Source organism: Ambystoma mexicanum, chromosome 6q, assembly GCF_040938575.1.
Source record: "Ambystoma mexicanum isolate Mex_15411 chromosome 6q, UKY_AmexF1_1, whole genome shotgun sequence".
Classification (NCBI taxonomy): domain Eukaryota; kingdom Metazoa; phylum Chordata; class Amphibia; order Caudata; family Ambystomatidae; genus Ambystoma; species Ambystoma mexicanum.
In genome coordinates, this window is record NC_090937.1 from 613,890,555 (window position 1) to 613,903,411 (window position 12,857).

At 42.4% G+C, this 12,857-nt stretch overlaps 1 protein-coding gene across 4 annotated transcripts in view; it reads left to right on the top strand.

Annotated features, from left to right (window-relative positions):
* The window catches only part of LOC138516177 (cilia- and flagella-associated protein 337-like), a 716,411-nt gene that overhangs the window by 300,623 nt on the left and 402,931 nt on the right, over nt 1-12,857 (top strand). For all 4 annotated transcript variants that reach the window (XM_069631108.1, XM_069631107.1, XM_069631105.1 and 1 more), the window contains exon 7: nt 253-370. In XM_069631108.1, the coding sequence (XP_069487209.1) occupies nt 253-370 (118 nt within the window). The remainder of the gene's footprint in view (nt 1-252; nt 371-12,857) is intronic.

Genomic DNA, 12,857 nt, shown 5'->3' on the forward strand with positions numbered 1-12,857 from the left:
GCCTTTTAGTGCCTTGTTGTAGCACTTTCCCTAGCTATCCCCCACCAATCATGGGCCTTTAATACTTATTTAGAAACATTACAATCACTGAATATTGTTCCGTCAGCTATGAGAAAACATGGGCTGTCTATAACGTCAAGATCCCAAATGACTGGGAAGGAAAATCTGCAAGAATGCTTCTGTCGCTACTTAAGATGTTATGAGAATATGTCGGAAGTCCTGCTTAAAGACTGTGGCTTTCTTAATGGACAGGAACTGGAGTAAGTGTCCACTGGTAGATGACATCCCCAGCGTCTCCGTTGACAATATCATGGAGAGCGAACACACTACCTTCATTCGCTGGAAGGTTCACAATGACTGGGTCACAGAGGTAAGAGCGTCTACTCTGGTTGATTTTTGAAGACCTTTGTTTACTCCCCAAATGAATCTTGATGAGGTAAGACTCAATAGACACACTGGTCTACTGGGCCTAATGCTTTGCCATTGCTGTGGCTGCGCACAGCCATGCTTCCATAATAGGTATTTTCCCACAGCACACCTGTCTTGTTTTATCTTTGCATTATTGTACTCACACATTGGCTTATTCCATTGATAAATGGAGAGCTATAGGTGCCAGAATGCACACAAAACATCTAGCTGCTCACATGAGACATTGACAACTTCAGCTGCCTGTAGTACATGCAGTTCATGGTGAAAGCACAGTTAAAATAGTTGTTTGTGATTTGATAATCCTATGGCTCTAACTATTACCCATGTCAGGCGTGGGTGGCACATCCTGCTGTTGGGTTCTCTGCATTCTGGTACTTGACAAAATGGAAGGAAAGGAGGCATATGTATGTGACAGGACACAAGTGTCATGCAGTGTCTGTAAACTCTTCCAAGAGTTGCAAGCTCTTCTCAGAGTTGTCTTTGAGTTGTATTATCGTTTTTAATTTATTTATTTTTTTATTATGTAATTGCATTTTGGCTTTACAATAAAACCTTTAGCCCAATCCAAACCCATTTAAACAATACATTACACAGAAAATTTCGTAAAACAAAGCAAATATTATATTAAATCAAATGAATGATAAAATAAAATAAATCCAACATATTAGAATTTCGAAGTAAAGTGCAGAACATCACGAGATGGTGCCGGTGTTTCCACTTCCCCATTCCCAGAGTCCTATCGGACTCAATGGGAATGGGGATTTACCGAATTCCGCCTCCGGAATTCCCGGGACACCAGGGTGGTAATGCCCTGGTATTTCCGGGAGTCACGGAGGCGGAATGGTAATACGAGTCTGGCGGTAACCAGGCAGTTTTACCGCCTCGGTTACCGCCGGACTCGTAATGAGGCCCCATGTGTTGCATCTATTATAAGAACAACAAACCTTTCCCATGCCCATTGATATGTTGTGACATGGGGTCTGAAATGTCTGAATGGTTCTGTGAGCTATTCATTATCCTCCGCTCACAAGCAGATCGGCTCTCCTGTGCCAGACAGCAGCGCTACACATGTGATATTTAATATTGGTACCGTTGATAGTTATGGGATGTGTATTGTGACTTTGCAATTTTCTCACCTTGACTATTGTTCTTCCCTTCTACTTGTTCTTCCTGTTACTGCTCTTTCCTCATTAGCCTCTGAGCACCCCTATTTTGCCTTCTCTTGCTTCTCCTCACTGGCTTTCCTTCACTATGTTTGCATTGTGCTTAAAGGGGAAGTTCTCTCAGGAATTGTATTGGCCCATTGAATCCAACATATACTTTTGAGCATATATCGATTAATCTGAATTTTTATTCTAATGCATCTTACCTTTGGTTTTCTCACATTTACAAATGTGAAACTTATGGCTCGGAGACCGCTATTTTATTATAACCTTATCTGTTGATCCATATCCCCAAGTTCAAGTGCCCTTGTGGCAGTAAATCAGATCCCTGTTCCACAAGCTAACATCACCAGACACTTACGCCCCATGTCACAATGCCACTTCACATCTCATTTGAATGTTCTCTATGTGGAATCTATTGACTTGTGTCCATGGAAATGTATTTATTTATTTTATTTATTTATTTGCATTTTTAAAGCGCTCACACAGCCCGGGGGCATCGAGGCGCTTTTACAGATTTTTTTGTTGTTGTTTTTTCTTAGTTGCATATTTATAATGCGCTTAAATACCCAGAGGCTTCTAAGCGCGGACCCGGGATCGAACCTGTGTTACTTCGCGTCATCTTGCTTCCAAGGCGAGCACGTTGCCACTGAGCTATCCTCCCGGGACACCTCTTTAGCAGCATCAGCAAACCCATTCTGATCAGACAACATTGGAGTTTCTTCGTCCTTCGTGTCAGTCTATTTCATTCCAAGTCTCCACAACTTCTTTTTGCTCTGTTCATCTATCTACCTACGACATATTGAGAAAACGTACTTGCACTAACTCAAATTAATTAACTTTGTAAGCACTTTGTATTTCAAAATATTTTGACATAAATCACAATTTTTTTTACCAAACCTTATGTACATTTTATATTTACATAACTTCTTTTTTCCATGTGCCAATGCAAACCTTCTAGGTTTGGGCCTATTCCTCTTGTCTTTTTTTGTAATGGGTTTTTGTAACATACCTGTTTCTTCTTAATCATTTTCTTTTACATTGCATTATAAACAAAAAACGAATTTCCGTACTTTCTCCCACCATTAATTTTATACTTTTTCAATACTAAAGAATGATGGCAACAATTCAGCCCTACCTGTACGAGCTGGAGTATACGAAAGAGAAAATGGTTGAGAGAGAAAGAAGCCAAAAAGAGGGGGTAATCTAGTGAAAGTTGTGACGATTAATCACAGGATCCTGATATTAGTCTCATGGAAGACATTTCCACTTGGTGTACCTGCCATCCGCTCTACCTCCAGCTTTCTCTTCCAAAACATCTTCCTTCTCGAGCTCTCTGCTCATCCAACTCCAACTCTCTGAGTGTCAGACACTTCTCCAAGCAGAGGGTTAGGGGCAGATCCATCTCCTCGGCTGTGGCCTCCCTCTGGAACAACCTCCCTGCTTCTCTCAAACTTGAACAGACCCACCTCTGGTTCCAGATGCAACTCAAGACCTTCCTTTTTTTCGCTTCTGCTTTCTCTCTTCCTCTCCCCTGCTAATGCACATGACTACTCCGTGCAGTGGTCACCTGATCACCCTCTGAACTCAGGCCCAGGCTCCTGCATGTCCAGTTGCCCTTGCACTGCCTGCGGTCTCCGAGCATTTAAGGATCTGTATCTGCAACCCTACTGTCCCTTCTATGTGCACGTATGTGCCACTGGCTGGCTGCACTTGTGAGTTAACCGCACTTCCCCCTTTCCCTCCCCCCTGGCACTTCTCCCCTTCCCTCTTCCCCACACTCGCATGATCTGAATAACACAAGGCCTAGTAGGATTGTTATTTTGTCCTATCTTTGTTTCCCCCTCCTTGTTTTATGACGCCTAGAAACCCTTGTGTACAGGTGCGTTATAAATGCCACATCATATCATAGATGTGAGGTAAAGCCAACTTTGGTGGAGAACTTCTGTTGCAGAGAAAACTCTGGCTACTTGGCCTACATAGTCGAAGAAGAGCCTCCAGCACTATGCATTACCCAGCTGCATGACTTCAGGGCAGCCTGCCTTACAATATCCATGTTGAGAATGCTGATGGTCCTGATGCACGTACTTATAGCAACAGTTCACCCTCGTCCTCCAGGTGATGAGTATGTTTTATTTGTGACAACCTTGAACTATAGCCATTTATTTTATTCTCTTACTACAACGTGATTTTGCTGGTTCACTGAGGATATAACTTTTGATATATTTGAAAAAAAGTATAGTTCTTAGTTCAAGCCAAACTATTCAACATTATTTTTAGCGACTTAACAATAACATTTAATTGACTTTAAAGTTAAAAAACATTTCCATGTGTTCCTTACTTTTATTGTTCGAAAGGGAACACACATTTCTATATCACACTTACTTGAAAAGAATTGTGAGTACTTTACTCACAAAGGTACTTTTTCAATTCATACCAATTTTAGAAGACAGGCCAAACAAGATAAATGCAATTATTGCATTCATTCAACAAAACTATTTTTGTATCTGTTAGACAGATGATACAGGCTTGTGGCCCATCAAGCTTTTACATGGTAGACTCATGGAGTCCGCGTTCAACGAGTAACACCTGCCTTTGTGGTTTGAGCCATTGTGTGTGAAGAATTCCCTAGTGCCTCCGGAATATACAAGAGATTCATTCAGACAGTTCCTCAACAACATCATTAAAATGTGTAGTTTGTATATACCATCAACCTTTTATGCGAAATCTGTACTTGCATTAAAAGGTCATTGCAAATTATATTCTTATCATTTATTCACATGTTACTTTTTGCATTCATTTACTCTGTATTACATCAGATTCTATTTATGGATAAACAACTCTTTCAAAACAATGATCACACTTTTACTGTCATGGTAAATAAAATCAATGAGGTAATATGACAAGTGAATTAAAGTAATTTCTAAGTCACCAATACCTCCAAGTATACGATTAAAAAATGTATGCTATACCATCAAGATCAAGAAAGATTATTGTTACTGCCATCAGTAATGTTTTAATACCATTCTGATTGTATCATAATCTAACCAAAACAATGTGCGACACTGTGTGTTGAGAGTGTGCAGTACTTGCAGGGACTCTTGCTTCGCCTGCTCTGCATCCTGAGTCGTGCTACAGTGTCAATTTCCAGAGGAGGGACTTTCTCATTAAAAACACAGCACTGCCGTGGAGTGGATCAAGACTCTGGTCAGCACTTCCCATCAGCAGGAGCCAGATCAATTTCAGACAACAAAGGAAGCACATAAAACTGCTGGTGAGTCTGACTTTCTCAGCCTTTGCCCCTCCAGTGCTCTGTTTTCTTACCTTGCTTGCCTCGTTCCAAACCCCCCGGAACCAAGGAGAGGATCATTGTCCTGCTTAGACTTGCTGTAATCTTTACTACTGAGTGGCATTCCGGGGCCACAGAGGGCAATTGCGGGTGGAGGAGTTTGCTAAGCCCTGTAACTAAATTACCTTGTGAGAGCTCTTTGGGGGTGTGGATTTACGACTTGAGAAGCAGAGTGAACAAGATACCTTCCTCCCCCTTTCTGATCACTGATGCAGAAATGTTGGTAGCGATTAATCTTCCCTTGCCTGCCTCCCCAGGTGAAGAGTGCTCTCAGCCAACCCATGCGCCTATTTCAGACTCTTCAACTATCACAACACTACCTGCTAAAAAGCAAAATAAAGCTCTTATAACATAATTTTTTTCCACGGCACGAAAGACACTGAGCTTGTCCACCAAAGCACTTGAGGTAGAGGGAGGGGAGTGCCCGACAATGCCCAATTACGATGGCTTGATTTCTAATTGTACACTTGTGTACGAGCACGATAGAAATAAAATATCAATATCAATAATGAGACTGAGCGCTTGTTGAATTTTTAACCTCACAGAACTCTCGACCTCTCCACTTAAATAAGTACAAGCCTTCCATTGACTTATGCACAAATTATACTCCCCCAGACCTAAGCCTCCTGTCTAACGTACCCGCACAAAATGGGTCTCATCATTCTGGATCAGATTTGTTCTCGTCTTCGCCGGCTCCTTCACCTACCCGTCTTCGCCCAAGATGCCTTTCTGCAGTTATGCATAGAATGGAGGAGGGACCTGGGGAAGGTCAAGAGGGGCTGTTTGCTGAAATTAATCAAGTCATCTGTATTTTGGTCTCGGTATATGAGGGCCTACATAGAGGAACAAAAATTAATACAGCCCTTCTCGAGTCACTGGTATTCATATTTGACCACGTGAACCTGCATGTTGCAGCCAAATTTACTTCTCTGTGCCCACAAGAAAATTAGTTCAGTGTTTGAGAAGTGTGAGGGGAATAGGGCCTACCTTTCTCAACCATGTAATAGTGAGAATATGGGGTTTTAGGAACAGGCCTACATGAAGGGCCACCACTTGACACACGGACATACAGCAACGGCTAAACCAACATCTGAGGAGCTTGTAAATCTTGAAGTACAAGCTGCTCACTTACTCTTCCATAGTTGCAGGCAAATCCATAGTCATTCAGATAGGCTCATTAACTGTTCAGGTGGAGGATCAACCTACCCGAAGTCTGGGACCTTTGCTCACAGGGGAAGTTTTCTCTGTGGAGGATGACTCAACAGAGGAAATTTGACTTCCTGCTTCCAGACGGGAGGCATGGGCACACCTAAAGCCCACTGTACGCAGAAGGAATAGTGGTGCACAGGGGAAGAACGCAAAAAACTGTACCCAAAAACAATTAAAAAAGCATGTAGCACATAACTTCTTATGCTCGCTCTTTTCCCAGTCGGCAGTGAAGGCAGCACTGTCTAACTCGGCGACCACGGTACCTGCTTTAAGGAAGAGAGCAAGTGTCCTTCCAACTGATCTTCCCCAACCTTGGAAGAAGAAAGTGCCTCTGTTAATCAGCACTCCTGGTCCTCGGGGGCCACTTGCTCAGCTCCCCCGACAACCAGTAAATCAAAGGTCCTTATCTGAGGACAATTTGAGGACTCATCCTTCAGAGCATGGCACTTACACATCTTTTCCATCTAAAAACTCATTGCAGGGTGGAGGGGTGGAGGGCTGGAGCGTTATCCAAGGGGCCATAGTGCTCTACCTGCACGGAATCTCCAGAACCAGCTCAGGCATCAGGAAAGTACCCCCCTGGGAGTTCCTCTTACACTCCTAATGGAAACTGTATTATCTGACACTCGTCTGATGGTGCTGAATCGTACTAACATACTTTCACTTCTAGAGAGATTCCCGCCGTGTCTAACATTAACTCTAAGGACTGGGAAATGATCTATTTCATTGAACATCATAGAATGGAACGGGCAGTGGTCAACGTGAAGTCAAGAATTGTGTGCAATATCCTTTTACAAAAACAAGACAATATTGGAAGGCTGGTCTTTGACTTGGTCCCCTTTACTGATAGGAGGCCACCTGGGGAGGGTGCCTTAGCTGAAACAAGACGTCAGTGGAAGAGCACGTTTTGTCACTGAAGAGACGAATCATGGCATCAGAAGAAAGTCGAGACTGGTCCTGGCTGCTGGGTACAGCCTTTAATTAGACTTTAGGCTTGTGCGGGCTCTCATTGGTCTCATTTAATTTGCGTGGCCACAATCACCTATTTAATAACAGCTTGCCCTCCTTTGATGATTACACTGTGTTCTCTCAGGCAGCTCGCCAAGGAGAGTTGGGGCATCCGTATGGAGGCTTATTGACTCTTGTACGATCAGTGCCAGAGGTTAGGGTGCTGGCCTCTGTTGACATCTCCTTTGGAATTATGGCCACACACATTGAGATCCAGAGAAGGGGGCGGTTAAATATCTTGATTATCTATGTGTACTGACATCAAGGTTTGCACTCTTTAGAGGAGGAGCTCGCACTCATTGCTGCATCCATCACCAAGTGGTTTAATGCCTAACCTAGGGGGCATGTCCTACTAGTAGGAGATTTGAACTGTATTCGCAGTGGCAGTGGCAGGGGCAGGGGCTTAACATGTGGGAGGGGACAGCTCACTTAGGTCCAAAAGTCCTGAATGGGAAAGGGTGGCTCGAGGGCTTGTCAGCACTGGGCTTGTCTCCTTTAAATGGAACGGTGCTGGGGGATATTCTCCCCAACTCACTTGGACTAACAGGCTTTCTGACTCAACTATAGATTACACCTTTGTAGGAAGTTGGCTCTTGATAAATGTCTGAGATTTGAAATAACAAGTACAGATTTAAGTGACTGTTCGCTGCAGCAAGGGTAAACGAGTTTCGAAGTCCACCAATTCGGGCCTCACGAGTCAATGAGACCCTTATGAGATGTATTGCCTCGGCATCCTGGGAATGGCAAATTGCCACTTTCTCGGTTGAAAGGTTTGAATGCTTTGTAGTGGATACAATTGATTACTGTTTTTCTGGGGAAAAGAAGGGTAGTCTAGGCCCTAGGAAACACTGCCACCCATATTGTGAATAACTGGTACGTAGGAAAAAGGAGTTTAGACAGGTGGTGCGGAAAATTCAAACTAACAGGGCCCTGACTTCACTGGAGAAAAGAGGGTACTTGAAAAAAGCCTGTCAATCTTATCAAAACTGGCTGTTGGCATTCGCTCCGTAGGTACCAGTTTGATGCTGAGGCAATGTTGACAGCTCTCTGTAACAAAATCTCTCAGGCCTCTGGACACTTGTTAGCAACACTGATACCCTACAAACTGCATCTGGGAGGGGGATTGGGTAGTTCATTTTGAATCCCTTTATGGCCTGCTTCCTAGGCGTTCTGTTGAGTACCAGGCTGCTTTTATTCCATCGAATAGGGTATACAACATCATCATTAGTCCAGAGGTTGTCCTGGAGGTAAAGTGCATTAATACTTGTAGGGCACTAAACTGTCAAACTATCTTTTTGAGTCTGATCCGACGACCTGGGCTGGCATGCTGTCGATTCTTTTTACAGAGGTGTTATGGACGGGGCATTTTCCCCCTCCCTGGTCTCAGGCCCATGTCGTCCCCGTTTATAAGCGGGGAACCAGCTCGAGTCCTTGTAACTACCAGCCCATTGCGATTCTGGATGCTGATAGCAAGATTTTTGCTTGTGTTTTGCTTCACCACCTAGAATCCTGGGCCAGTGCTGCAGGGATAATTTCAAAATGGCAAACTGGATTTACAAAGCATATGGGGACATCTCATAACGGCCTAGTTATCAAGTGTATCCAACACTTAAATTGGGCCAAAGGAGGCAATCCTGTATATTTTGCCTCAGTGGACCTTACAGCAGCTTTCAGTGCAGTCGATCAAACTCTTCTATTGCGAGAATTACATAAGTGGGGCATTACAACTGGCCTTTTAAGGATGATAGTAGGTCTTTACAAACACTGCCCCATCCAAGTCTGCCTAAACCGACATGGAAGGTTGTCCCATTCAATATCACCATTAATGGGGGTTAGGCAGGGGTCTGTTTTGGCCCTCTCCCTATTCAACTTATACATGGTAGACATAGGACTGCATCTACAACTCCTAAACTTGGTGGAATAAGACCACTATGGCCAGCCTATGCAGATGATTTTCAAATTTTTGATAGTACACCCATAGGCGAGCAGCATCTGCTGGCAGGATTTTCCAACTTTGTAGAGGTTCATTCTCTATCCATTAATGCAACCATGGTGATGCAATTAACCAGCTCTAAAAATAAAGTGCCCTTTAAGTGGTGGATTCAGACTGAGCAGGTCGAGACTTCCTCCTTTATTTGGGTTTTCTGGTTACTTCAAAAAACAATAAAAAATCACTACAGGCTTGGTTCCAAGCTTGGGCCATTAAATTGGCAAACCAACTGTGCAGAGTAGACTCTTGATATGTCAAATTTTCCTTTTTACCATCTATTCGTTTTTACAAAGAGAAAATTGCCCCAAAAATCCTATACGGTATCAAAGTCTACGATTTGTCAATAGTAGATTATTTACCATTTTTGGAGGCCCAGATTTGAAGGAAAGTTCTTCGTCTTGCTGGCTCAATTCCACATTCTGTAATACTCTATGAATTGTGCCTAACCTCTTTGAAAGCAAGGGCATATTGCAGATACCTCTTCTTATATAGAATCATTCTTGTTCCAACTGAAAAATCACTGTTTGAGGGGTTTTGTGTGGAGAAAAGAGCCTGGGACCTTGAGAGAATTGTAGGAACTATGCTTGATGTTAATGGCAGAAATTGGTTGTGAGATTGAAGATCGGTTTGGCAACCTATCTATAGTCAAGAGAGCATTATACGATCTTGATTGAGCCCACACTGTGGATGAATTCCACCAAATACTCCTCGATGAGCCAGCTTTGTGGGGACCATCAAAAGCAGGGTGTACTGGTGCCTTTTTGTCAATCTACTCTGACAAGCACACTTGTCAATTTTTTCTGAGGTTTCAGTGGAATTGAATCCACACGAAAGTGATTGTGGTTTGCTACAGGCTGGGTGATGAGGAGATGTTGTTATGTAGAGTTTGCCAAGAACGGGAACAATGTGAGACATTAAAACATCTGCTACTTTACTGTAGTGCCCTTGAAGGCGTGAGAAGGAATGCATTTAGAAAGTATTCTCACATGTTTAATGGTAGTGGTTTTGAGTTAATTTGGGACCATTGCTTGTCAGGTTCTACCTACTCCAGTGGTCATAGAGGTCTTAACTTTTTTAAGCAGCTTAAACATGAATGCTGATTTTTAAGTTTATTCTTTTGTTCTTGAATATATTTCTTTTCCTTTCATTTTCTGTTCTTTATTCTTTATTTGTAGTTAACTTACTTTTTTTTATCTTATCTTTGTTTATTTTTTTCCATTTTTCCCTTTCCCCCCTTTGTTTCTCTTTGTTTCCTTTTGGTGATGTTTTCTTGATTTTACAGTTGCTATAAATGTAAATGTTATTGTTTTCCTTTTTTAACCTATTAAAAAAACAAAAAATCTAACAAAGAGTCAGCCTTCATCAATGCACTCATTTATTCAATGCTTTTTCCTTTTTTTGGGCCAGCAGGTTCAACACAGTGTAAGTGAATGTACAACTCAACGTGTTCTATCGTCTATCGACAATTGTCCACCTAGGACCTGTTGTCGCCATACCCTTACAATTCCATCTCCCTGAATTGAACATATCTCAGTGTTCTTGTACATGGTTCTGGGCCTATTGCACTCGTTTCATCCATATTGATCCCCCCATCCCTATCAAAGGCAGTTCTAACCCGTGACAATGTGCTAACAAGGGGGCTTGGTGGATGGGAAGGCACAAGGTGCCGAATACCATGTACATCTCAAAGGGATATTTTGCATGGGGACCATTGACCACATGGCCACCTCAGATCCGGTGTCTCCAGTCTCCCCTTTGAAGACCCAGTCACTGCAATCAACATTCACTGTGTCCTTTGACAAGGTGCCAGACCTTTTGTGCTCGCCTCATCCACATCCATCCCCCTCCTGTATCAATGGCAGTTCTAACTCTTGATCATGCTCTCTCAAGTGGGCTGGGTGGATGGGAAGGCAAAAGGTGTCGAATACCTTGTACATCTCAAAGGGGTCTTTGGCATGGGGACCATTGGTCACATGGCAACCCCAGGCCTAGTGTCTATAGACTCCCCTTTGAAGACTCAGTCCCTGCAATCAACATATCTCTGTGTCCTTTCACTAGGTTCACTGACTTTTCTCTTGCCTCAGCCACACCCATCCCCCCTCCGGTATCAATGGACGTTCTCACCTGTGATGGAAGGGGGCTCTGTAGATGGGAAGGACAAGGAGCTGAATACCATGTCCACCTCAAAGGCATCTTTTGCATGGGGACCATTGGCCACATGGCCAACCTAGACCTGGTGTCTCCAGACTCCCCTTTGAAGACTCCATCTCTGTGATCAACATATGTATGTGACCCTTCATGAGGCCCTGGGATCTTCCACTGGTGTCATCCTTATGCACCCATGCCTTTATCAATGGCAGTTCTCACAAGAGAGCATGAACTTGCAATAGTTGTTTGTAGGCGCACATTCCTCTTTGAAATTTGATGACATTCCCAAATATGGCTATGTAACAATAGTACATCACGCCCCTAAAAAAAATAAAAGACCAACAAAATTTAGGGGCAGTCCATTCACATGACACATTCACATACACACCCACTTTTCTAAGTGTGTACAAACGTCAAACTTAGCGAGAAAACATCTCTGCTGTCTACTACAGAAATCATCATCGCACCGTTTGTTATCCTCTTTGCTGAATCGCTTTGTCGATTTTTTTTTACTGCAGGCAATTGAACTCTTGGTTATTACAGTGACCTCGTTTTCAGCTTGGTACTTTTACAATGCTTTTTACTCAATTTCCATCTGATTTTTATTTTCATGTATCTCAATGACTTCACCATTATCAACCTTTCTATGTATTATGTTATCTCTTGGATTACCACTTACATGACAGTGTATTTTTGGAAAATGTAATGTTTTGCCATCCCTCTTTCCTTTCGACCCAAAGTATGATAAATGTACCAGTAATACGTTTCTTTGTTTGACTGACAGTTGACTTAAAAATACTTTGTTATCCTGGCTGGTCAGACTAGGTTACAGGGCAGTTACCAAACTGTACAACACTTTGTCTTTGCAAGCTTTTTGTTGGTTAAATTAATCACTGTCATACATTATCAATTACATGTTTTCTAAATCTTCCAGACTATCAAACAATGCCTACATGTGTTGTTTTGTGGTGTTCTAATATCAGCCATGTCAAAACTCTGGGTATAGTTATGCATATTTTCCCAATGGATATGGCATTGATACAAACATGGTTGTTTAGTTGCAGATTTCCAGTTTACGAGATTGACAGCAGAGCCAAGGATGTCTTGGAGGATGTGAGGAGCAATCGATTCTGTGTCTGCAGTATGGACTTCTCGAATGATATGTACCAACCATCAAAGTTCACTAAAAAGCACTGCCCCCGACTCCTGTACAAAGTATTTCCCAATGCTGTTCCAACTGTATTTCAGTACACACTGAGTCAGGTGAGTAGTGAACATGAATGATTTATGTATATCCATATATACACATTTGTGTCTATATATATTTCAAAACAATAATCACCCAATTTATTGAACTTGTCTGTCAATAGATAATGGGAATTTCAGTGTTTGTGTAATATTGGTATAGATATTTTATTGTCAACTTTTCCATTATGTTACAATTTACACAGGCAATTCAATTTTAGACTTTGCCCTTGAATAAATACCTACTTTGGGGATACACAAAAAGTTCACTGCAATGTGAGCCTTTCTAAAAACTTTAATAGCAGTATCTGTTCAT